The 26967-nt window shown below is 42.2% G+C and overlaps 1 protein-coding gene across 3 annotated transcripts in view; it reads left to right on the forward strand.

The window, feature by feature from the left end:
• The window catches only part of Mondo (MLX interacting protein mondo), a 357772-nt gene that overhangs the window by 257788 nt on the left and 73017 nt on the right, over nucleotides 1–26967 (forward strand). For all 3 annotated transcript variants that reach the window (XM_070102299.1, XM_070102301.1, XM_070102300.1), the window contains one exon: nucleotides 3334–3429. In XM_070102299.1, coding sequence (XP_069958400.1) covers nucleotides 3334–3429 — 96 coding nt within the window. The remainder of the gene's footprint in view (nucleotides 1–3333; nucleotides 3430–26967) is intronic.

Consider the following 26967-nt stretch of genomic DNA (forward strand, 5'->3'; position numbering starts at 1 on the left):
AGAAGTAAGTCATTGACTTATTTCATGTTGTATTACCATTAATAATAAACAGATTGAAAGGAATTTCCCAGCAAACATAAAATTAAATGTTTTAATTTTGGGTGGTGACACTTGAAGTGTCAGTAAGGCGTGATTCCTCGATTAGTGACGAAATCGTTTACCGAGGGGGTCTTAGGCCCCTAACTCCGTCGTTAAGTGAGGAGAGACTGTATACAGTACACTACTGTATAAATATTTAATATAGCAGAAATATTATTATTATTATAATCAAAAATAAAAAAAGAAGCGCTAAGCCACAAGGGCTATACAGCGCTGCAGGGTAGGGAAGGAAGCGAGGGTATTGGGCAGCAGAAGGGGGAAGGGATGATCAGTAGGTTACAGAAAACAGCGGGGCAGGGGATAGTGCAGGGGTAGAGGGCAGCAAGAGATTGAGGTAGAAAGGGCTGAAGGCATCATCAGAGTTTGTGAAGTAAGTCAGTTGTTGTCAAAAAGTCAATGAGAGAGTCCGGATGAAAGGTGGGTCCATCAGCGAGAAGGGAAGGTAAAGAGAGAGCAGCAGAGCGAAGACGACGACAGAGGTATATTCTGCGTGCTCGTTGATAAAGTGGGCAGTCTAATAGAATGTGGCTAACCGATAATGGAACCTGACAATTCTCATAGAGAGGAACAGGGCGCCTCTCCATGAGATAACCATGAGTAAGACGAGTATGGCCAATGCGAAGACGGGAGAGAGTAGTCTCCCAACCTCGACACTGGTGACAAGAAGACGGCCGCAGAAATGTTATAAATGGTGCAAATGTAACATTAAAACAATATCAAAGATGGTTGACACAAACTCACTACCATTATAGTATGCTCCTTACTTAGCGACAAATTTGTTTATTGACGTGGTCGTAGGAATGGAACTCTGTTGTTAAGTGAGGAGAGGCTGTATAGATCTTCCTCAAAGAAACAAATGGGTAAAAATGTAGTGTGGTACAGCAGTTGTATGACAATGACAGAGTCAAGGTCAAGTGACGTAAAAGGCAAAAAAAACAACACTACTCTCAACTTGTTGGTGTCCTGTGGCTCAGTTGTTAACACACTCACCTCACACAGTGTCTGTGGCTCAATCCCCAGCATGGGTGGAAATGTTGAACATGTCTCTGTCATCTCTGTTCACCTAGCAGCAAGTAGGTGCCTGAGTGTTAGTCGACTGGTGTGAGACACATCCTGGGGGGATGAGATTAAGGACCACAGTGGAAATAAGACATACAGTCCTCAATGATGCACTGACTTTCTTGGGTTATCCTGGGTGAATAAACCTCTGGGTTAAAATTCCAAACAAATCTTATAACCATTCATAAATCGGTAGCAGTTCAAATTGATATGTAAAACATAAAGACCATGAAATTAAAAATATAGGTCAGAATTATACATGTCAAGACTGAGAAAATGTGGTGGAAGTTTTTAAAAATTTTGAGGAAATGATAAACATCATTAAAAGTTTGTTTTTTATGTAGACTGAGGCAAGCAATAATTCAAGGTGTTTATATATGTAAATTTTTTTCATAAACTGTAGACAGATAACTCACACTTCGGAGAAGAAAAGTAATGATGACATTTCAGTCTGATTTGAATATCTAACAAGTCACACATGTCAGTGTGACTTGTCAGTATAGTGGAGCATGTCACTGTGACATGTTCCACTATACATTATTGCATATACTTATGTAATAAAAATGCCCACCACATGTTGGAGAAATAGTTTCTCCTTTTGGAGTGAAATTACAGCAAACTGATATTCTTATCATGCCAGTGTGGATGACCCCATTTGCAACAAGTTCATATAAGTATGACATTCTATCAACATTTCCCTCAAAATTTAGACCAGTTACTTAAGTGATATGTATTATATTATCAGAAAACATTATTTTTTACCCAGAGACTCTTTGCCTACTAGCACAATACTGGCAGCAACAGCTCACTTGCACTTCTACACATGATTTTATTTAATCATCAATCCACACTATACTTCACCCCACAAACCACATCCCTTGTCATGTCACTCATGGTTCGATCCTTGTCACATTTAGGCAAGTTTCACTGCATCCCTGCTGTCCCTGCCCATCTGGCAGTAAAAATAGTTAATTGTGTGTTATGCAACTTACAATTGTTGGCTAAGTGAGGGTATAAAGTGCCTGGACGTATGGCGAGGTGAAGAGTACTGTATGCTCAGAGTGGGAGGGAGGTGATGAAAGTAAATGTACTCTCTCACCTACTGATCATGAACTACTGTTCAGAAAACAAATGTATATTATATATATATACAGTTCTTGACCAGTCTTCACATACAGTGTGAACATGAACAAACTATTGATGCATATAGTGAAAAATATAGGAAAAAATAAGTATAATTTGCCTTTAACAAAATTGTAATTATTAACTCTACTGTTTTTTGCCAATCTTTACCAAATGAACAATAACTCTCCACACATGCATAAAATGAACATATGCAAAACGTGAATTCATGAAGTAAAAAAATGGCTGAGACTAATTATTTAATTAAAAGTCTTAATATTTGCACTGATTGTAATTGCAGATAACTATCTGTAAGTCATTAATTGGTTTCAGAGTCCCAATATTGTCATTGCAAAAGATGGTAAGTTGGGGGACCCACTGTAGGAACTTGTAATCAGAAGGACATACTCACCTCAGTAAACAATTTTTTTTTTATTAAAACCCTGGCCACATCCCACTAAGGCATGGTTTCCCCCCCCCCCCCCCAAAAAAAAAAAAAAACACTTTCAGAAAGTTGCTCCTGGCATTCGTGTTGCCTCTTACAACACGCATGGATTACAGAGGAAAGATTCTTCTCTATTTTGTCATATGGAGTAATGCATTTTAATGTGAGGTAATAAATTATTGATACAGTATGTGAATTTCTATCACTTCCTTCAGAAATTTTTCCTGATAGCTGATGTATTGTATTGTATTATATTTTACCATTTTCAAAAAGGTTTTATTTTAGATGCTTTTGATTTTTTCTTAGTCATTTCTTTTAAGGGAGAGGGGAATGCCCTGATGCTGGTGAAGAGCTCTTGATCCAATGAGTTGATGCTACCCTTTCTTTCTTTTGATCAAACCTGATTACTTTGCACGACCATTATGGGTTTATTACTTCCCCATGTCTTTAAATAATTCTTTAAAAGTATTTGCTAGTGACGTTTAATCAACTTAGCAGACTTTTAGCATTTAAGAACATTTTAGCACAGTGTGTTTTAGGAAGTTGTAGCGAGTTACTTGAAATTTGCTTCAGTGAATTCTTTACAAAACGATGTCACCCTATTACAGCTCGAGGTGCGGGAAACTCCGATTTCATTCAGCCAGGGCTCATCCAGTTGCAACCAAATCTTGATGATTTTATGGACATTGTTGAACCTCTACAAGGTAAGTACCATCTCTTGATTCACAGTGGTTAATATATCAGTTAAATAATGAGCTAAAGAACAGCAACAACTATCATAACACTGGTAGGGTTTACAAGATTCCTTATTGTGATTGTAATTCGCTTTACATTAGTAATATTTCCATAGTCTTCAATACAAGGAATATAGGGACATTGGTATACTTGGAGAGCCAACAGCACAAGCAAGGAATATAGGGACACTAATATACTTGGAGAGCCAACAACAAACAATTATTATATGATATATCAGGGTTTAAATTTTCATGCCAACAATTTGAACAATACGTACTTCCTTAAGATATATACCTGAAAAGTACTTGAATGCCTTATCCCAAATTTGCACACTTCCATAACAACATACTGGAGTGAGAAGTATGGAAAGAAGTGCAAAATATACCCAGTGAAAAGCAGGAGTGCCATGGGCACAGTAAGGGAACACTATATCAAAGTCTGTGCTCCTGGACTATTCAACATCTTACCAGATATTGCTGTTCAACCTAGTTGACTGGCTATACTCCTGCCTCTGGCCACAGACATCTGGGATCACTTCTCAAGTGAATATTCAAAAAAAAAAAAAAAAAAAAAAAAAAAAAAAAAAAAAAAAAAAAAAAAAAAAAAAAAAAAAAGATTTCAGTAACAATGCTGGGACAAGTGTAGAGGTCTTCAAGAGGAAGCTGGATATATATCTTCACCAGGCTGCAATAGATATGTGGGCCAGTGGGCCACCAGCAGTAACAGTTTAGGTGACCAGGCAAGCACCAGACAAGCCTGGCCTATGGCCAGGTTCTGGGAATAGAACTCTTGAAACACACTAAAGGTATATCAGTGGTAATAAACATTTTTTTTTTTTTTCAACAAGTCGGCCATCTCCCACCGAGGCAGGGTGACCCAAAAAAGAAAGAAAATCCCCAAAAAGAAAATACTTTCATCATCATTCAACACTTTCACCACACTCACACATTATCACTGCTTTTGCAGAGGTGCTCAGAATACAACAGTTTAGAAGCATATACGTATAAAGATACACAACATATCCCTCCAAACTGCCAATATCCCAAACCCCTCCTTTAAAGTGCAGGCATTGTACTTCCCATTTCCAGGACTCAAGTCCGACTATATGAAAATAACCGGTTTCCCTGAATCCCTTCACTAAATATTACCCTGCTCACACTCCAACAGATCGTCAGGTCCCAAGTATCATTCATCTCCATTCACTCCTATCTAACACGCTCATGCATGCTTGCTGGAAGTCCAAGCCCCTTGCCCACAGAACGTCCTTTACCCCCTCTTTCCAACCCTTTCGAGGACGACCCCTACCCCTCCATCCTTCCTCTATAGATTTATATGCTTTCCATGTCATTCTACTTTGATCCATTCTCTCTAAATGACCAAACCACCTCAACAACCCCTCTTCTGCCCTCTGACTAATGCTTTTATTAACTCCACACCTTCTCCTAATTTCCACACTCCGAATTTTCTGCATAATATTTACACCACACATTGCCCTTAGACAGGACATCTCCACTGCCTCCAACCGTCTCCTCGCTGCTGCATTTACCACCCAAGCTTCACATCCATATAAGAGTGTTGGTACTACTATACTTTCATACATTCCCTTCTTTGCCTCCATAGATAATGTTTTTTGACTCCACATGTACCTCAATGCACCACTCACCTTTTTTCCCTCATCAATTCTATGATTAACCTCATCCTTCATAAACCCATCCGCCGACACGTCAACTCCCAAATATCTGAAAACATTCACTTCTTCCATACTCCTCCCCCCCAATTTGATATCCAATTTTTCTTTATCTAAATCATTTGATACCCTCATCACCTTACTCTTTTATATGTTCACTTTCAACTTTCTACCTTTACACACATTCTCAAACTCATCCACTAACCTTTGCAATTTTTCTTTAGAATCTCCCATAAGCACAGTATCATCAGCAAAAAGTAACTGTGTCAATTCCCATTTTGAATTTGATTCCCCATAATTTAATCCCACCCCTCTCCCGAACACCCTAGCATTTACTTTTTTACAACTCCACCCATAAATATATTAAACAACCATGGTGACATTATACATCCCTGTCTAAGACCTACTTTTACCGGGAAGTAGTCTCCCTCTCTTCTACATACCCTAACCTGAGCCTCACTATCCTCATAAAAGCTCTTTACAGCATTTAGTAACTTACCACCTATTCCATATACTTGCAACATCTGCCACATTGCTCCTCTATCCATTCTATCATATGCCTTTTCTAAATCCATAAATGCAATAAAAACTTCCCTACCTTTATCTAAATACTGTTCACATATATGCTTCAATGTAAACACTTGATCTACACATCCCCTACCCACTCTGAAGCCTCCCTGCTCATCCGCAATCCTACATTCTGTCTTACCTCTAATTCTTTCAATTATAACCCTACCGTATATTTTTCCTGGTATACTCAGTAAACTTATTCCTCTATAATTTTTACAATCTCTTTTGTCCCCTTTCCCTTTATATAAAGGGACTATACATGCTCTCTGCCAATCCCTAGGTACCTTCCCCTCTTTCATATATTTATTAAACAAAAGTACCAACCACTCCAACACTATATCCCCCCCTGCTTTTAACATTTCTGTCTTGATCCCATCAGTTCCAACTGCTTTACCCCCTTTCATTCTACGTAATGCCTCACGTACCTCCACCACACTTACATTCTGCTCTTCTTTACTCCTAAAAGATGGTATACCTCCCTGTGTAATTTCATTTTGCATCTTTTTCATATATTTTGGGCAACCTTCCAGATGTACTCCCACCTATGCACTGCTGTGTAGTTTGACCTTGATGTGATGTGCAAGTAAGACATTAATGCTTTCCTGCTAAATGCTTTGTTTTTGGAATACCTGCACTGTTTATTATGCCTGGATGATCAACATGTACTCTGAATATAATGAGTGGGGGTAGAGGGAAAAGTTAAAGTGAAGGAGGGTGAAAGTGAGGGGGAGAATGAAAATGAGAGGGGAGGGATGAGAGAGTGAAAGTTAGGGGGAGAATGAAAATGAGAGGGGAGGGATGGGATGGGTGGAAAAGAGCTACTTTACTCTCATCATGTTTAACAAGACAGGATAGTATAGTGAAGACAAAAAATGACTGAATGAATGATGATGAATGTATACTTTTAGGGTGACCCTACCTCATTGTGTTAAAAAACAAAGATGGGTTATGTAATGAAACGTGACTCACGAAATCATAATGACATGATTGCAAACAAACCATACCACGAGCAGGGATAGAAGCTGTGGTCAGGTGACAGCTTTAGGGGACTTGAGGTAGAGTTCATCATGACCTCACTGGCAGGAGATTCATCTGTTAAAACTTGCATTTGTCATCACAGTGGTACCTATGCTAACTTTTCTGTGGTGTATAAATATACCTAGTTGAATGAATCGTATTGTAGCCAGCTGACCCAATGGCTAATGCATCGGTCTGGAGTTTTATGACTCTCTGACTGCGGGTTCTATCCTCATTTGTGGTATGGTTTATAATGAAATAATTAAATTTCTCAGCCTGAGGTTGGAGTCTTCAGTAAGGCGATGAGCATAGCATCAAATATTCCAACACCATCTTTCATCTGGTTTAGAATAGTTTTACTATTATGAAAGAGTTGAAAGATATCAACTTAGTTATTACTAAACCTGATAAAGAATGAGGCATGGATAAATAACAATAAATCAAGTATGTATTCCACTGCGTGTTCACTAATTTGTAAGAACGTAAGTAGGAACACTATACAGCAGGCTTACCAGCCCATACTAGTCAGGACTTTCTCAAACCCAAACCCACTAACAAAAATATTTGCCCACCCCATTTCAATGCTACCTAATGAATAAGCTTTGATAACCTTGTTAGCTCATGTGCAAGTAACACTCAAATCCAATCCCTCTCACTCATGTGTTTATCTACTCTTTATCTGAAGCAACCCATAGTTGTAGTTGTAGCTTCATTGGCCCTACTAGGCAGACTGTTAAACTCATCAACTACTCTGTTTCCCAACAGGTACTTTCCTATTTTTTTTTTTTTTTTTTTTTTTTTTTTTAAACAAGTCGGCTGTTTCCCACCGAGGCAGGGTGACCCAAAAAAAAGAAAGAAAATCCCCAAAAAGAAAATACTTTCATCATCATTCAACACTTTCACCACACTCGCACATTATCACTGTTTTTGCAGAGGTGCTCAGAATACAACAGTCCAGAAGCATACACATATAAAGACACACAACATATCCCTCCAAACTGCCAATATCCCAAACCCCTCCTTTAAAGTGCAGGCATTGTACTTCCCATTTCCAGGACTCAAGTCCGACTATATGAAAATAACCGGTTTCCCTGAATCCCTTCACTAAATATTACCCTGCTCACACTCCAACAGATCGTCAGGTCCCAAGTACCATTCGTCTCCATTCACTCCTATCTAACACGCTCACGCACGCTTGCTGGAAGTCCAAGCCCCTTGCCCACAAAACCTCCTTTACCCCCTCTCTCCAACCCTTTCGAGGACGACCCCTACCCCGCCTTCCTTCCCCTATAGATTTATATACTTTCCATGTCATTCTACTTTGATCCATTCTCTCTAAATGACCAAACCACCTCAACAACCCCTCTTCTGCCCTCTGACTAATACTTTTATTAACTCCACACCTTCTCCTAATTTCCACACTCTGAATTTTCTGCATAATATTTACACCACACATTGCCCTTAAACAGGACATCTCCACTGCCTCCAACCGTCTCCTCGCTGCTGCATTTACCATCCAAGCTTCACACCCATATAAGAGTGTTGGTACTACTATACTTTCATACATTCCCTTCTTTGCCTCCATAGATAACGTTTTTTGACTCCACATATACCTCAACGCACCACTCACCTTTTTTCCCTCATCAATTCTATGATTAACCTCATCCTTCATAAATCCATCCGCCGACACGTCAACTCCCAAGTATCTGAAAACATTCACTTCTTCCATACTCCTCCTCCCCAATTTGATATCCAATTTTTCTTTATCTAAATCATTTGACACCCTCATCACCTTACTCTTTTCTATGTTCACTTTCAACTTTCTACCTTTACACTCATTCCCAAACTCATCCACTAACCTTTGCAATTTTTCTTTAGAATCTCCCATAAGCACAGTATCATCAGCAAAAAGTAACTGTGTCAATTCCCATTTTGAATTTCAACCACATCTATAAATATATTAAACAACCATGGTGACATTACACATCCCTGTCTAAGACCTACTTTTACCGGGAAGTAGTCTCCCTCTCTTCTACACACCCTAACCTGAGCCTCACTATCCTCATAAAAACTCTTTACAGCATTTAATAACTTACCACCTATTCCATATACTCGCAACATCTGCCACATTGCTCCTGTATCCACTCTATCATATGCCTTTTCTAAATCCATAAATGCAATAAAAACTTCCCTACCTTTATCTAAATACTGTTCACATATATGCTTCAATGTAAACACTTGATCTACACATCCCCTACCCACTCTGAAACCTCCTTGCTCATCCGCAATCCTACATTCTGTCTTACCTCTAATTCTTTCAATTATAACCCTACCGTACACTTTTCCTGGTATACTCAGTAAGCTTATTCCTCTATAATTTTTACAGTCTCTTTTGTCCCCTTTCCCTTTATATAAAGGGACTATACATGCTCTCCGCCAATCCCTAGGTACCTTCCCCTCTTTCATACATTTATTAAACAGAAGTACCAACCACTCCAACACTATATCCCCCCCTGCTTTTAACATTTCTGTCATGATCCCATCAGTTCCAGCTGCTTTACCCCCTTTCATTTTACGTAATGCCTCACGTACCTCCCCCACACTTACATTCTTCTCTTCTTCACTCCTAAAAGATGGTATACCTCCCTGTCCAGTGCATGAAATTACTGCCTCTGTTTCTTCCTTAACATTTAAAAGTTCCTCAAAATATTCTCGCCATCCCCCTCTACTAACTCCCCTACTCTGTTTTTAACTGACAAATCCATATTTTCCCTAGGCTTTCTTAACTTGTTTAACTCACTCCAAAATTTTTTCTTATTTTCATTAAAATTTCTTGACAGTGCCTCTCCCACTCTATCATCTGCTCTCCTTTATAAATCTAAACTATGGCAACTTGAAAATTTTCTATCCACAAAGGCTGGAGTTACTATTACAGGCAGGCTCCCACTTTTGCTAATGCAGCAGTTTTTAATTATACCCATTTTTCATTTATTCAGACTTCCTACAATAATTTTTTTTTTTTAACAAGTTGGCCGTCTCCCACCAAGGCAGGGTGGCCCAAAAAGAAAGAAAATCCCCAAAAAGAAAATACTTTCATCATCATTCAACACTTTCAGCTCACACATACATAATCACTGTTTTTGCAGAGGTGCCCAGAACACGACAGTTTAGAAGCATATACACCTACCATCCGACCTACGACCGAGTTCGGTTCCAAGAAACCTGTCGTAAGTCGAAATGGTCTTAAGTCAAACTTTACTACTGAATATCAACAAAACATTTTTGTAATGACTATTTTATTGTTTCATTTTGGTATTTCATGTTTTACTTTACTTTTTATGCTGTTAGTACTGTATTTTATACTGTAAGGTTTAGGATAAACACTGTGTAGAGCACAAATAGTTGTTTATTTCCCAGAAATTTGGCATAAAAAACACGATCGTAAGTCGAGTGGTCGTAAGTCGGATGGTAGGTGTACATATAAAGATACACAACATATCCCTCCAAACTGCCAGTATCCCAAAACCCTCCTTTAAAGTGCAGACATTGTACTTCCCATTTCCAGTACTCAAGTCCGGCTATATAAAAATAACCAGTTCCCTTGAATCCCTTCACTAAATATTACCCTGCTCACACTCCAACAGCTCGTCAGATCCCAAATACCATTCTCTCCATCCACCCCTATCTGACACGCTGAGGCATGCTTGCTGGAAGTCCAAGCCCCTCGCCCACAAAACCTTTACCCCCCTCCCTCCAACCTTTTCGTGGACGACCCCTACTCCACTTTCCTTCCCCTACAGATTTATACACTATGTCATTCTACTTTGATCCATTCTCTCTAAATGACCAAACCATCTCAACAACCCCTCTTCAGCCCTCTGACTAATACTTTTATTAACTCCACACCTCCTAATTTCCACACTCCAAATTCTCTGCATAATATTTACACCACACATTGCCCTTAGGTAGGACATCTCCACCGCCTCCAACCATCTCCTCGCTGCAGCATTTACAACCCAAGCTTCACACCCATATAAGAGTGTTGGTACCACTATACTTTCATACATTCCCTTCTTTGCCTCCACAGATAATGTTTTTTGTCTCTGCATATACCTCAATGCACCACTCACTTTTTTTCCTACATCAGTTCTATGGTTAACTTCATCCTTCATACATCCATCCACTGACACGTCAACTCCCAAATATCTGAAAACATTCACTTCTTCCATACTCCTCCTCTCCAATTTGATATCCAATTTTTCTCTATCTAAATAATTTGATACCCTCATCACCTTACTCTTTTCTATGTTCACTTTCAACTTTCTACCTTTACACACATTCCCAAACTCGTCCACTAACCTTTACAACTTTTCTTTAGAATCTCCCATAAGCACAGTATCATCAGCAAAAAGTAACTGTCAGTTCCCATTTTGTATTTGATTCCCCATAATTTAATCACACCCCTCTCCCGAACACCCTAGCATTTACTTCCTTTACAACCCCATCTATAAATATATTAAACAATCATGGTGACATTACACATCCCTGTCTAAGACCTAACTTTACTGGGAAGTAGTCTCCCTTTCTTCTACACACCCTAACCTGAGCCTCACTGTCCTCATAAAAACTCTTTACAGCATTTAGTAACTTACCACCTATTCCATATACTTGCAACATCTGCCACATTGCTCCCCTATCCACTATCATATGCCTTTTCTAAATCTATAAATGCAATGAAAACTTCCCTACCTTTTTCTAAATACTGTTCACATATATGCTTCAATGTAAACACTTGATCTACACATCCCCTACCCACTCTAAAACCTCCTTGCTCATCCGCAATCCTACATTCTGTCTTGCCTCTAATTCTTTCAATTATAACCCTACCATGCACTTTTCCTGGTATACTCGGTAAACTTATTCCTCTATAATTTTTACAATCTCTTTTGTCCCCCTTCCCTTTATATAAAGGAATTATACATGCTCTCTGCCAATCCCTAGGTACCTTCCCCTCTTTCATACATTTATTAAACAAAAATACCAATCACTCCAACACTATACTCTCCCCCCCTTGCTTTTAAAATTTCTGTCCTGATTGCATCAGTTCCAGCTGCTTTACACCCTTTCATTCTACGTAATGCCTCACACACCTTCCCCACACTCACATCCTGCTCTTCTTCACTCCTAAAAGATGGTATACCTCTCTGGCCAGTGCATGTAATTACCGCCTCCCTTTCTTCGTCAACATTTAAAAGTTCCTCAAAATATTCCCGCCATCTACCCAATACCTCCATCTCCCCATCTACTAACTCCCCTACTCTGTTTTTAACTGACAAATCCATTCGTTCCCTAGGCTTTCTTAACTTGTTTATCTCACTCCAAAATTTTTTCTTATTTTCATCAAAATTTCTTGACTGCCTCTCCCACTATCATCTGCTCTTCTTTTACACTCTCTCACCACTCTCTTCACCTTTCTTGTACTCTCCATATACTCTGCTCTTCTTATAACACTTCTGCTTTGTAAAAACCTCTCATAAGCTGCCTTTTTCTCTTTTATCACACCCTTAACTTCATTCTACCAATCACTCCTCTTTCCTCCTGCATCCACCCTCCTATAGCCACAAACTTCTGCCCCACATTCTAATACTGCACTTTTAAAACTATTCCAACCCTCTTCAACCCTCTCACTACTCATACTTGCACTAACCCACCTTTTTGTCAATAGTTGCTTATATCTCACCAGAACTTCTTCCTCCCTTGGTTTATACACTTTCACTTCTCTCGTACTTGTTGTTGCCATTTTCCTTTTGTCCCATCTACCTCTTACCTTTGTTTTTATTCTCATTAATTTTACTTCATCAACAAACAGATACATGTGATTCAACTCCATCTGGTATGTTATTCACATAAACCAGTAACGGTAGTGGCCTTAATACTAATCTCCAGGAGCCCCACTTCTTACTTTTCCCCATTCTGACGATTCGTCCTGGACAATTACTCTTTGTTTCCTATCCCTGAAGTACTCTTTGATCGACAACAGAACATTGCCTGTTATCTTGCCTGCACCCCAAGTTTTTTGCCCCAGTATCAAATGCCTTTTTTGCAGTCTAAGAATATGTAAGCTACCCATTCCCCTCTCTCCTGTCTCTCATCTGTTACTTTGTCATAGAATTCCAATAGGTTGGTGAGATGAGATTTGCCATCTCTGGACCCAAGCTGGTTTTTATGAAACTACTTCTCTTAGAGTGTTCTACCACTTTCCCGATTATCTTCTCTATTACCTTTCATGGTAAACATGTCAGTGAAAACTTCTGTAATTCAGTGCTTCCTTCCTGTCTCCTTTTTTAACTATACAGACTACATTTGTTCTCATCCAAATATCTGGTAGCCTCCCTGTGAGCATTCACTCGTAGCTCTTAGCTAGTGGTTTGGACAGTGCTTCTGCTCCCTACAAAATCCATTGTGACAACTTGCCAGGTCCCATTGCCTTTAAAGTATCCATCTCCATCAAGTTTTTTTTTTTTTGTCTCTTTCCCTGTTGTATGTATGGTCCAGTACCTGTATATGTACTCATTTTTGCATAAGCTTTCTGGCATTGCTTTTGTTTGCACTGAGAAGACCTCTTTGTTTGTTCAGTACTTTGTAGACTTCCTTTTATTTTGTGAACTTCTCCTTTCTTCTGACGTAGTTCCAAAGCAGGTTTGGCTCACACCTAGCATTTGCTCTTATGTCATTCTCAAATTATCACTCAGCCTCTTTCCTCACTCTATCCTTAGGGACCATTCTGCTCGCTTCTCTGTTTATGTCCTTCACTTTCTATAGAATTTCCACGCTCTCGTGCTTCTCAGATTGAACTATGATTGCTGATTCCCTTTCTTCTGGGTATGACATTCTCTGCCTTCCTTCACTTTCCAACTAGGAACTCTTTTAATCTCATCTGCTAACATTCATTTCAATTCCCCTTCCCACTGCACTGTCTTCAGGAATTCTCTCATCCCTTCAAAGTTCCTTCTTTTGAATTTTGGCTTTTCACTCCCTCCACCTGCTGGTCTTCCCTTTACTTTTAGTTCCATAAGGTACTCAGGTTATTACCATATGGTCACTAGTTCCCAGGGTTCTCATATTCTGCTACACCTATGTCAGACACTTGTGGTAAATGATATATATGGTTTAGAAAACTGACAAGTTGAAGTATGAGACACTTGTGTAACATTTGAGAATCTTTATTGAGGAAACATTTTGCCAGCCAGTGGCTTCTTCGGTTCAGTGCAGACAAGAACAATGGAAGATAAGGAATTTAAGGTAATCAGTCCCTCAGCCTGGAGTTGATGTCTTTAGTCCCTCATCAATCTTAGGATTGATGGACTGAACACATTGACTCCAGGCTGAGGAACCGAATACCTCAAACTCCTCATCTTCCACCGTTGTCCTCTGTATTGGACTGAAGAAGCCACTGGCTGGTGAAACGTTTCCTCAATAAAGATTCCCAAATGTTGCACAAGTGTCTCATTCTTTAACTTGTGGTAAACACTAGGTCCAGTCTTCTTGGCTCACCTTTTCCTCTTTCCCTTGTCATGTCCTTAACATGCAGACACACAAAGTTTTCCCATCTTCATCAGCTGAGCCCTAATGTTCAACATCTGGTATCTTTGTAAACCTTTTGTCATCCAGTAGTTTTATCAATACAAATTCAAGGATGTAATTGAAAGACAGTAGACTATATACAAAAGATGCAGTAATCAGTCCCTCGGTCTTGAAGTTAGTGAAGATCACTGTAGTCTAGAAGAGTCTGAAGCACAGTACTCTTCACCAACTCCAAGGTTGAGGGACTGATTACCTCATCCTTGCATTTGTAATGATAAAGCCACTAGATGAAGAAATGTCTACAATAAAGATTCCCAGATGTAACACGTGTCTAATTCTCTATCTTGTCAGTATTGTATACCATATATGTACAACTTACATATATGGTATACAATACCAACAACTTAGCCCTCAACATTTCTAGTCCCCCGTGTGAGTCTCAGTTCTCCCAATCTAATTCTTTGCAGTTGAAATTGCCCATGATAGCTTTGTTTTATCCCAAAGCACACTCCTAGCTGCTTCTGTTGTGGTGTCAGTCATGTAAGTCACTGAATTTTTTGGGTTATCCTAGGTAATTTACACATGCATTACTATAATGTGGAGTCAAAAAATGTTATCTATGGAGGCAAAGAAGGGAATGTATGAAAGTATAGTAGTACCAACGCTCTTATATGGGTGTGAAGCTTGGGTGGTAAATGCAGCAGCGAGGAGGCGGTTGGAGGCAGTGGAGATGTCCTGTCTAAGGGCAATGTGTGGTGTAAATATTATGCAGAAAATTCGGAGTGTGGAAATTAGGAAAAGGTGTGGAGTTAATAAAAACATTAGTCAGAGGGCTGAAGAGGAGTTGTTGAGGTGGTTTGGTCATTTAGAGAGAATGGATCAAGTAGAATGACATGGAAAGCATGTAAATCTATAGGGGAAGGAAGGCGGGGTAGGGGTCGTCCTCGAAAGGGTTGGAGAGAGTGGGTAAAGGAGGTTTTGTGGGCGAGGGGCTTGGACTTCCAGCAAGCGTGCGTGAGCATGTTAGATAGGAGTGAATGGAGACTAATGGTACTTGGGACCTGACGATCTGTTGGAGTGTGAGCAGGGTAATATTTAGTGAAGGGATTCAGGGAAACCGGTTATTTTCATATAGTCGGACTTGAGTCCTGGAAATGGGAAGTACAATGCCTGCACTTTAAAGGAGGGGTTTGGGATATTGGCAGTTTGGAGGGATATGTTGTGTATCTTTATATGTATATGCTTCTAAACTGTTGTATTCTGAGCACCTCTGCAAAAACAGTGATTATGTGTGAGTGAGGTGAAAGTGTTGAATGATGAAAGTATTTTCTTTTTTGGGGATTTTCTTTCTTTTTTTTTGGGTCACCCTGCCTCGGTGGGAGACGGCCGACTTATTGAAAAAAAAAATTACTATAATTGTACTTATTTGCACCTGCACTTCAATAAACTTACTGTTAGGTGGCAGGTTATAAACCGCTGCCACTACCACACTGAGTCTCCCCAGTCTTAATTGAGCCCACTATGTAATCACTTACCGCATGTGTGCTTAATCAGCTAATCTCTTTAAAAACTCCCTTGATTTCTGATTAGCAGTGTTACTCTTCTGCTTCTCGTTTCCTCTCTCTGTCCTCCTCCCTTAATATTCTACCATTAATATGTGTGTGTGTGTGTGTGTGTGTGTGTGTGTGTGTGTGTGTGTGTGTGTGTGTGTGTGTGTGTGTGTGTGTGTGTGTGTGTGTGTGTGTACTCACCTATTTGTGGCTGCAGAGGTCGAGTCATAGCTCCTGGCCCTGCTTCTTACTGATTGCTACTGGGTCCTCTCTCTCCCTGCTCCATGAGCTTTATCAAACCTCGTCTTAAAACTATGTATGGTTCCCGCCTCCACTACGTCACTTTCTAGGCAATTCCACTGCCTGACAGCTCTGTGACTGCAGATATACTTCCTAACATCCCTTTGACTCATCTGAGTCTTCAGTTTCCAATTGTGACCTCTTCTTTTTGTGTCCGATCTCTGGAACATCTCGTCTTTGTCCACCTTGTGTGTGTGTGTGTGTGTGTGTGTGTGTGTGTGTGTGTGTGTGTGTGTGTGTGTGTGTGTGTGTACTCACCTAGTTGCGGTTGAAGGGGTCGATTCATAGCTCCTGACCCCGCCTCTTTACTGGCTGCTACTGGGTCACTCTCCCTGCACCTTGAGCTTTATCATACCTCTGCTTAAAGCTATGAATGGATCCTGCCCCCACTACATCGCTTCCCAAACTGTTCCACATTCTGACTACTCTGACTGAAGAAATACTTCCTAACATCCCAGTGATTCATCTGTGTCTTCAACTTCCAACTGTGTCCCATCACTGGAACATTCTGTCTCTGTCCACCTTGTCAATTCCTCTCAGTATTTTATATGTTGTTATCATGTTTCCCCTATCTCTCCTGCCCTCCAGTGTCGTCAGGTCGATTTCCCTTAACCTCTCCTCGTAGGACATACCCCTTAGCTCTGGGACTAGTCTTATTGCAAAACCTTTGCACTTTCTCTAGTTCTTTACGTGCTTGGCTAGGTGTGGGTTCCAAACTGGTGCTGCATACTCCAATATGGGCCTACACTCTTCAGGTCACTTGTTCTATCTAGGCTGGAACATTGCTGCACACTAACAGCACCTTTCAAGGCAGGTGAAATTGCTGACCTAGAAAATGTACAGAGAACCTTCACGGCGCGCATAACGGAGATAAAACACCTCAATTACTGGGAGCGCTTGAGGTTCCTGAACCTGTATTCCCTGGAACGCAGGCAGGAGAGATACATGATTATATACACCTTGAAAATCTTAGAGGGACTAGTACCGAACTTGCACACGAAAATCACTCACTACGAAAGCAAAAGACTTGGCAGACGATGCAACATCCCCCCAATGAAAAGCAGGGGTGTCACTAGCACGTTAAGAGACCATACAATAAGTGTCAGGGGCCCGAGACTGTTCAACTGCCTCCCAGCATACATAAGGGGGATTACCAACAGACCCCTGGCAGTCTTCAAGCTGGCACTGGACAAGCACCTAAAGTCGGTTCCTGACCAGCCGGGCTGTGGCTCGTACGTTGGTTTGCGTGCAGCCAGCAGCAACAGCCTGGTTGATCAGGCTCTGATCCACCAGGAGGCCTGGTCACAGACCAGGCCACGGGGGCGTTGACCCCCGGAACTCTCTCCAGGTAAACTCCAGGTAAACGTACACAGTGTACTCACCTAATTGTACTCGCCTAATTGTGGTTGCAGGGGTCGAGACTCAGCTCCTGGCCCCGCCTCTTCACTGATCGCTACTGGATCCTCTCTCTCTCTCTGCTTCCTGAGCTTTGTCATACCTCTTCTTAAAACTATGTATGGTTCCTGCCTCCACTACTTCACTTGCTAGGCTATTCCAATTGCTGACAACTCTATGACTGAAGAAATACTTCCTAACATCCCTGTGACTCGTCTGAGTCTTCAGCTTCCAGTTGTGACCCCTTGTCCCTGTGTCCCCTCTCTGAAACATCCTATCTCTGTCCACCTTGTCTATTCCCCGCAGTATCTTGTATGTCGTTATCATGTCTCCCCTGACCCTTCTGTCCTCCAGTGTCGTCAGTCCGATTTCCCTTAACCTTTCCTCGTACGACATTCCCTTGAGCTCTGGGACTAGCCTTGTTGCAAACCTTTGTACTTTCTCTAACTTCTTGACGTGCTTGACCAGGTGTGGGTTCCAGACTGGTGCTGCATACTCCAGTATGGGCCTAACATACACAGTGTACAGTGTCTTGAACAATTCCTTATTAAGGTATCGGAACGCTATTCTCAGGTTTGCCAGGCGCCCTTATGCTGCAGCGGTTATTTGGTTGATGTGTGCCTCCGGTGAAGTGCTCGGTGTTATGGTCACCCCAAGGTCTTTCTCCCTGAGTGAGGTCTGTAGTCTTTGTCCACCTAGCCTATACTCTGTCTGCGGTCTTCTTTGCCCCTCCCCAATCTTCATGACTTTGCATTTGGCTGGATTGAATTCGAGAAGCCAGTTGCTGGACCACATGTCCAGCCTGTCCAGGTCTCTTTGCAGTCCTGCCTCATCCTCGTCCGATTTAATTCTTCTCATCAACTTCACATCATCTGCGAACAGGGACACTTCAGAGTCTATTCCTTCCATCATGTCGTTCACATATATCAAAAATAGCACTGGTCCTAGAACTGACCCCTGTGGGACCACGCTCGTAACAGGCGCCCACTGTGATACCTCTTCACGTACCATGACTCGTTGCTGCCTCCCTGTCAGGTATTCTCTTATCCATTGCAGTGCCCTCCCTTTTACGTGCGCCTGATCCTCCAGCTTCTGCACTAATCTCTTGTGGGGAACTGTGTCAAAGGCCTTCCTGCAGTCTAGGAAAACGCAATCTACCCACCCCTCTCTCTCGTGTCTTACTTCTGTTACCTTGTCATAAAACTCCAGGAGGTTTGTGATACAAGATTTGCCTTCCATGAACCCATGCTGGTTTTCATTTATAATCTTGTTCCTTTCCAGGTGTTCGACCACTCTCCTCCTGATAATCTTCTCTATGACTTTGCACACAATACATGTCAGAGACACAGGTCTGTAGTTTAGTGCCTCGTTTCTGTTTCCTTTCTTAAATATGGGGACTACATTAGCTGTCTTCCATTTCTCAGGTAGTTGCCCAGTTTCAAGGGATGTGTTGAAGATTGTGGTTAGAGGCACGCACAGCATCTCTGCTCCTTCTCTAAGGACCCATGGGGAGATGTTGTCCGGTCCCATCGCCTTTGAGGTGTCAAGGTCACTTAAGAGCTTCTTCACCTCCTCCTCAGTTGTTCGTATGTCATCCAACACTTGTTGGTATATTCCCTCTTGATGTTCCCTTCTGTGCTGTCTTCCCACAGCCCTTCCTGTCTCTACTGTAAAAACTTCCTTAAATCTCCTGTTCAGCTCCTCACATATCTCCTGATCATTTCTTGTGAGTTCTCCACCTTCTGTCCTTAATCTGATCACCTGGTCTTTGACTGTTGTCTTCCTCCTGATGTGGCTATACAACAGTTTCGGGTCAGTCTTGATTCTCGATGCTATGTCATTTTCATACTGTCGCTGGGCCTCCCTCCTTACCTGTGCGTACTCATTCCTGGCTCTGCGACTGATCTCCCTATTTTCGTGTGTTCTCTGCCTTCTGTACTTTTTCCATTCTCTATTGCACTTTGTTTTTGCCTCCTTACACCGTCGGGTAAACCAGGGGCTCGTTCTGGTCTTCCCGTTGTTACTGTTGCCCTTGGGAATAAACCTTTCCACTGCCTCCTTGCATTTTGTTGTTACATATTCCATCATTACATTTACTGGCTTTCCTGCCAGTTCTCTGTCCCACTGGACCTCCCGCAGGAAGTTCTTCAACCCTATGTAGTCCCCTCTTTTATAGTCAGGCTTTTCCCATTCAACTCCTGTTATTCTCTCCACTTGCAGCTCTACTATGTATTCAAAGCACAGAACCACGTGGTCGCTAGCTCCTAAGGGACTCTCATACTTGATGTCCTCAATATCTGAGCTGCCCAGGGTGAACACAAGGTCCAATCTTGCTGGTTCATCCTCCCTTCTCACTCTGGTAGTGTCCTTAACATGTTGGTGCATGAGGTTTTCCAGCACCACGTCCAACATCCTGGCTCTCCATGTTTCGGGACCCCCATGTGGCTCCAGGTTTTCCCAGTCAATCTCCCTGTGGTTGAAATCCCCCATAACCAGCAACTTTGCTCTGCTGGTGTGTGTGTGTGTGTGTGTGTGTGTGTGTGTGTGTGTGTGTGTGTGTGTGTGTGTGTGTGTGCGCTCAGCTAATTGTACTCGCCTAATTGTACTCACCTAATTGTGGTTGCAGGGGTCGAGACTCGGCTCCTGGCCCCACCTCTTCACTGATCGCTACTAGGTCCCCTCTCTCTCTGCTTCCTGAGCTTTGTCATACCTCGTCTTAAAGCTATGTATGGTTCCTGCCTCCACTACATCACTTGCTAGGCTATTCCACTTCCTGACGACTGACTGAAGAAGTACTTCCTAACATCCCTGTGACTTGCCTGAGTCTTCAGCTTTCAATTGTGATTCCTTGTTTCTGTGTTCCATCTCTGGAACATCCTGTCTTTGTCTACCTTGTCTATTCCATGCATTATTTTGCATGTTGTTATCATGTCTCCCCAGAACCTCCTGTCCTGCAGTGTCGTCAGGCCAATTTCTCTTAACCTTTCTTCGTAGGACAATCCCCTTACCTCTGGGACTAATCTTGTTGCAAACCGTTACACTTTCTCTAATTTCTTGACGTGCTTGACTAGGTGTGGATTCCAAACTGGTGCTGCATACTACAGTATGGGCATGACGTGTATGGTGTACAGAGTCTTGGACGATTCCTTACTGAGGTATCGGAACGCTATCCTTAGGTTTGCCAGACGCCCGTACGCTGCAGCAGTTATCTGATTGATGTGCACCTCAGGAGATGTGCTCGGTATTATACTTACCTCAAGATATTTTTCCTTGAGTTAGGTTTGCAGTCTTTGGCCACCTAGACTATACTCTGTCTGCGGTCTTCTTTGCCCTTTCCCGATCTTCATGACTTTGCGTTTGACAGGGTTAAATTCCAGGAGCCAGTTTCTGGACCAGGCTTGTAGCCTGTCCAGGTCTCTTTGTAGTCCTGCCTGATCCTCGACCTATTTGATTCTCCTCATCAACTTCACGTCATGTGCGAACAAGTAGTGTGTGTGTGTGTGGGGGGGGTATGAATATGTGTGTGTGTGTGTGTGTGTATGGGGGTGTGAATGTGTGTGTGTATGGGGGTGTGATTATGTGTGTGTGGCTGTGTGTATGGGGTGTGGATATGTGTATGTGGGGATGTGGATGTGTGTGGGTGTGGATGCGTGTGTGGAGGGGGGGGGGGAGTTGTAGGTGTAGTAAACGAGTCAACTCACTGCTGTGTAGGACTGTAAGTGTGGGCAGACTTCTTCAAGCAATCCTGTTCTTGCATAAATGGACAGAACTGGAGCTAGACAATCCTGTGATACTACATACAGCTAACCTTCTCAGCTCAATTGTTCCACGTTGTTTTGCTCTTCTTCCTTTGTCAGATATATGATTATACTTTAAAACTTCTTATATTCTCTCAGTGCATTATGACACAATACGACAGGCTAATCGGGATACATTATTATTATTAATAATTATTATTATTATTATTATTATTATTATGGGAAAGCACTAAACCCATAGGGGTCATATAGTACCTGGGAAGTATTTAGGTTCGATCTAAGGAAGGGAAGGGCAAATTCAGTTACTTGGATAAAGAGCCCCTCACTGGCATTAAAGAACCTCCCTTGAGGGGTTAATGAGGATACAGTGGTGTCAATGGTGACATTCAAACCGACTGTGCTCTGTCGTTTAGCATATTCATTGTTGACGGCTATTTGCCCAACACCCTCCTCTCCGCCCCTCTCTCCTGTGTCAGTGAGTGTGTGTTACCCCATGAGGTGACATGTGACACCCACCCTCCCCATTATTACCCATGAGCACACGCTCTTCCTTTAAGGGCATGAGAAGTATCGGAGCTAGAACAGATACAGAGATCATGTACAGCCCGCACAGAGCCAATAAATCATTCAAATTATGGAGAGAGCCTCAAAGTATTATGTACTCGCTGGTGTAGAGGAGAGATCCTTAATAATATATACTTGGAAAGTACTTGAGAGCCTAGTCCTAAATGGGCACACTACCATAACATACTGGAGTGAGATGTGGGAGGAAGTGTAACATAAACCCAGGAAAAAGAAGGGGGACCGTGGACACAATAAGAGAACAATGTATCCACATCCGTAGTCTCAGACTGTTCAACATCTAACCAGAAGATATCACAAACACTGCTTAGACAAATGTAGAGGTCTTCAAGAGGAAATTGTATAAGTGTTTTCCAGTGCCAAATCAAGTGGACTGTGCTGGATATGTGGGCCAGTGGGCCACCAGCCTGGTTGACAAGGCTAGCACCAGACAAGCCTGGCCCAGGGCCTGGCTTTTGGAGTAGGAAAACTCTCGACATTCATCAAAGGTAAAAGTAAAAAACACTTAGGAAAAATCAGTATCTGGGACGCTCTTTTAATAATATACGTGTCAAGTGTGCCCTAGTGTTTGCACACATGTCTTTTTAAACCAATTTGTCGGTATCAGTTACCAAGGTTTATACCACAGTTGCAAGTGTAGATGTGACCGGACCCTGGAGGCTGAAAATTAGTAAAGACGGTGGATAATAGTTAGCTGGAGTAGCCAGGATCTCTGAATCAACCCATCTAAATGTAACTGAGTACACACAAAAACTCTTTACAGCATATAGTAACTTACTACCCATTCCATATACTTGCAACATCTGTCACATTGCTCCCCAATCCACTATCATATGCCTTTTCTAAATCCATAAATGCAATAAAAACCTCCCTACTTTTATCTAAATACTGTTCACATATATGCTTCAATGTAAACACTTGATCTACACATCCCCTACCCACTCTAAAACCTTCTTGCTCATCCGCAATCCTACATTCTGTCTTACCTCTAATTCTTTCAATAATAACCCTACCATGCACTTTTCCTGGTATACTCAGTAAACTTATTCCTCTATAATTTTTACAATCTCTCTTGTCCCCCTTCTCTTTATATAAAGGAATTATACATGCTCTCTGCCAATCCCTAGGTACATTCCCCTCTTTCATACATTTATTAAACAAAAATACCAACCACTCCAACACCATACCCCACCCCCCTGCTTTTAACATTTCTGTCCTGATCCCGTCAGTTCCAGCTGCTTTACCCCCTTTCATTCTACGCAATGCCTCACGCACCTCCCCCACGCTCACATCCTGCTCCTCTTCTCTCCTAAAAGATGATATACCTCCCTGGCCAGTGCATGAAATTACCGCCTCCCTTTCTTCGTCGACATTTAAAAGTTCCTCAGAATATTCCCGCCATCTACCCAATACCTCCATCTCCCCATCTACTAACTCTCCTCCTCTGTTTTTAACTGACAGATCCATTCGTTTCCTTGGCTTTCTTAACTTGTTTATCTCCATTTTTTTTTTTCTTATTTTCATCAAAATTTCTTGACAGTGCCTCTCCCACTATCATCTGCTCTCCTTTTACACTCACCACTCTCTTCACCGTTCTTTTACTCTCCATATACTCAGAGAGAGAGAGAGAGAGAGAGAGAGAGAGAGAGAGAGAGAGAGAGAGAGAGAGATGGAGACCCCATAGGTGCTGCCACTTTTAGCATTTCTACTACCAGCATATTCTCATCATTAATGAAAACAGACTGGGCTCTGTGAGTAGAAAAACTCTTGGAACTTATCAAAGGCATATCAAAACAAAGCACAAGCAGTCAAGTCCTCCACAAGTACACATGGTAAATTAAATACACAAGTTACCAACAGACACTAGAAAAGCACATAGGAGACAAACTTATGATGACGATGGACCATTAACTGGTCACACAGAAGCGCAAAATTGTTTTATTAGTCAGAAGACAAGACAAGTATCTCCTAACATGGGTCCTAATCACATAGATGACCCATATCGACGCGCTGGTACTGTCCCAGCCCAGGTCTCTGCTAGTTGGCGACCCGGCCTTGGCTCCCTATCGCGGAGTGTCTCAGACGTGTATCTGCCATGGGCGGAGGTACAAGTACCTCCTCATCTTCTGAGATCAGCTGTCCCCAGGCCTAGCCCCATTCCTCGCCCTCATGGGGTTCGGGGTTTGTAGGGAGAAGCTAGGTACCTTGGGCTGCCACAGACCCAGCCCCACTGGATTCGAAGGGTGTGGCAGCTACAAAGCAGCAGACGATGTCAGGAGGTGCAAAGGCAGCAAGCACTACAGGATCCTTTTGAGCCACATCCCAGCTCTGGGCCGCAGCCTGAGCACTGGGGAGGCTCAGGGATGCCTCTTGCTTTGTGTAACTGCTGCTTCTTCACTTGTCTGCTGCACCCTCTGCGCGAAGGGAAGGGAGCCAGTATATATACGAGAGGGGGGCGGTAGTAGTACAACGAGAGGAGGTAGTTGAATAATTGAAGTAGTAGTAGTAGAGGTAGTAGTATAAGAAGTACAACAGTGACAGAGGTGACAGCAAGACGGTAGAAGTAGTGGTAGTGACACAAGGTTCAGGGTGGTGTTAGGGAAGCTGTAGTCGTACATAAGAACATAAGAGTGGAAGTAATCAAAAAAGATGAAAAAAAATGAGCACTACAGGGGAGCTAATAACCCACGAGGGTAGGACAAAATCCCAGGGTGTAGGGAATGTAGATGTATACTAAACCAGGCTTCCCCTCCCTTGTGTGATGAATGGTTTTGAAAACCGACAAGTTGAAGAATTGAGACACTTATGCAACACATGGGAATCTTTATTGAAGAAACGTTTCGCCACACAGTGGCTTCATCAGTCCAATACAAAGTAGAAATGGGTAAGGAGAGTAGAAGTATGAGGTAATCAGTCCCTCAACCTGGATTCGATGTGTTCAGTCCATCACTCTTGTAGAAAGTGCAGCATAGGGCCAGAGAGGTGGCTTATATACTGCGGTGAGAAGAGTTGAAGCAGGAGGAGGCGGGATCTTAGTGGGACCTGCCACTAATGTAAGTAGGTCATCGTCCAAAGGTTTGGGCAAGCGTTGAAGTCTTTGTACCAAGATTCCATGATGTTGCAGTGTCTGACAGATGTGATGAATGGTTTTGAAAACCGACAAGTTGAAGAATTGAGACACTTATGCAACACATGGGAATCTTTATTGAAGAAACGTTTCGCCACACAGTGGCTTCATCAGTCCAATACAAAGTAGAAATGGGTAAGGAGAGTAGAAGTATGAGGTAATCAGTCCCTCAACCTGGATTCGATGTGTTCAGTCCATCACTCTTGTAGAAAGTGCAGCATAGGGCCAGAGAGGTGGCTTATATACTGCGGTGAGAAGAGTTGAAGCAGGAGGAGGCGGGATCTTAGTGGGACCTGCCACTAATGTAAGTAGGTCATCGTCCAAAGGTTTGGGCAAGCGTTGAAGTCTTTGTACCAAGATTCCATGATGTTGCAGTGTCTGACAGATGTGATGAATGGTTTTGAAAACCGACAAGTTGAAGAATTGAGACACTTATGCAACACATGGGAATCTTTATTGAAGAAACGTTTCGCCACACAGTGGCTTCATCAGTCCAATACAAAGTAGAAATGTATTGGACTGATGAAGCCACTGTGTGGCGAAACGTTTCTTCAATAAAGATTCCCATGTGTTGCATAAGTGTCTCAATTCTTCAACTTGTCGGTTTTCAAAACCATTCATCACATCTGTCAGACACTGCAACATCATGGAATCTTGGTACAAAGACTTCAACGCTTGCCCAAACCTTTGGACGATGACCTACTTACATTAGTGGCAGGTCCCACTAAGATCCCGCCTCCTCCTGCTTCAACTCTTCTCACCGCAGTATATAAGCCACCTCTCTGGCCCTATGCTGCACTTTCTACAAGAGTGATGGACTGAACACATCGAATCCAGGTTGAGGGACTGATTACCTCATACTTCTACTCTCCTTACCCATTTCTACTTTGTATTGGACTGATGAAGCCACTGTGTGGCGAAACGTTTCTTCAATAAAGATTCCCATGTGTTGCATAAGTGTCTCAATTCTTCAACTTGTCGGTTTTCAAAACCATTCATCACATCTGTCAGACACTGCAACATCATGGAATCTTGGTACAAAGACTTCAACGCTTGCCCAAACCTTTGGACGATGACCTACTTACATTAGTGGCAGGTCCCACTAAGATCCCGCCTCCTCCTGCTTCAACTCTTCTCACCGCAGTATATAAGCCACCTCTCTGGCCCTATGCTGCACTTTCTACAAGAGTGATGGACTGAACACATCGAATCCAGGTTGAGGGACTGATTACCTCATACTTCTACTCTCCTTACCCATTTCTACTTTGTATTGGACTGATGAAGCCACTGTGTGGCGAAACGTTTCTTCAATAAAGATTCCCATGTGTTGCATAAGTGTCTCAATTCTTCAACTTGTCGGTTTTCAAAACCATTCATCACATCTGTCAGACACTGCAACATCATGGAATCTTGGTACAAAGACTTCAACGCTTGCCCAAACCTTTGGACGATGACCTACTTACATTAGTGGCAGGTCCCACTAAGATCCCGCCTCCTCCTGCTTCAACTCTTCTCACCGCAGTATATAAGCCACCTCTCTGGCCCTATGCTGCACTTTCTACAAGAGTGATGGACTGAACACATCGAATCCAGGTTGAGGGACTGATTACCTCATACTTCTACTCTCCTTACCCATTTCTACTTTGTATTGGACTGATGAAGCCACTGTGTGGCGAAACGTTTCTTCAATAAAGATTCCCATGTGTTGCATAAGTGTCTCAATTCTTCAACTTGTCGGTTTTCAAAACCATTCATCACATCTGTCAGACACTGCAACATCATGGAATCTTGGTACAAAGACTTCAACGCTTGCCCAAACCTTTGGACGATGACCTACTTACATTAGTGGCAGGTCCCACTAAGATCCCGCCTCCTCCTGCTTCAACTCTTCTCACCGCAGTATATAAGCCACCTCTCTGGCCCTATGCTGCACTTTC

This window comes from Cherax quadricarinatus, chromosome 81, assembly GCF_038502225.1.
Source record: "Cherax quadricarinatus isolate ZL_2023a chromosome 81, ASM3850222v1, whole genome shotgun sequence".
In the NCBI taxonomy this organism is placed as follows: Eukaryota; Metazoa; Arthropoda; class Malacostraca; order Decapoda; family Parastacidae; genus Cherax; species Cherax quadricarinatus.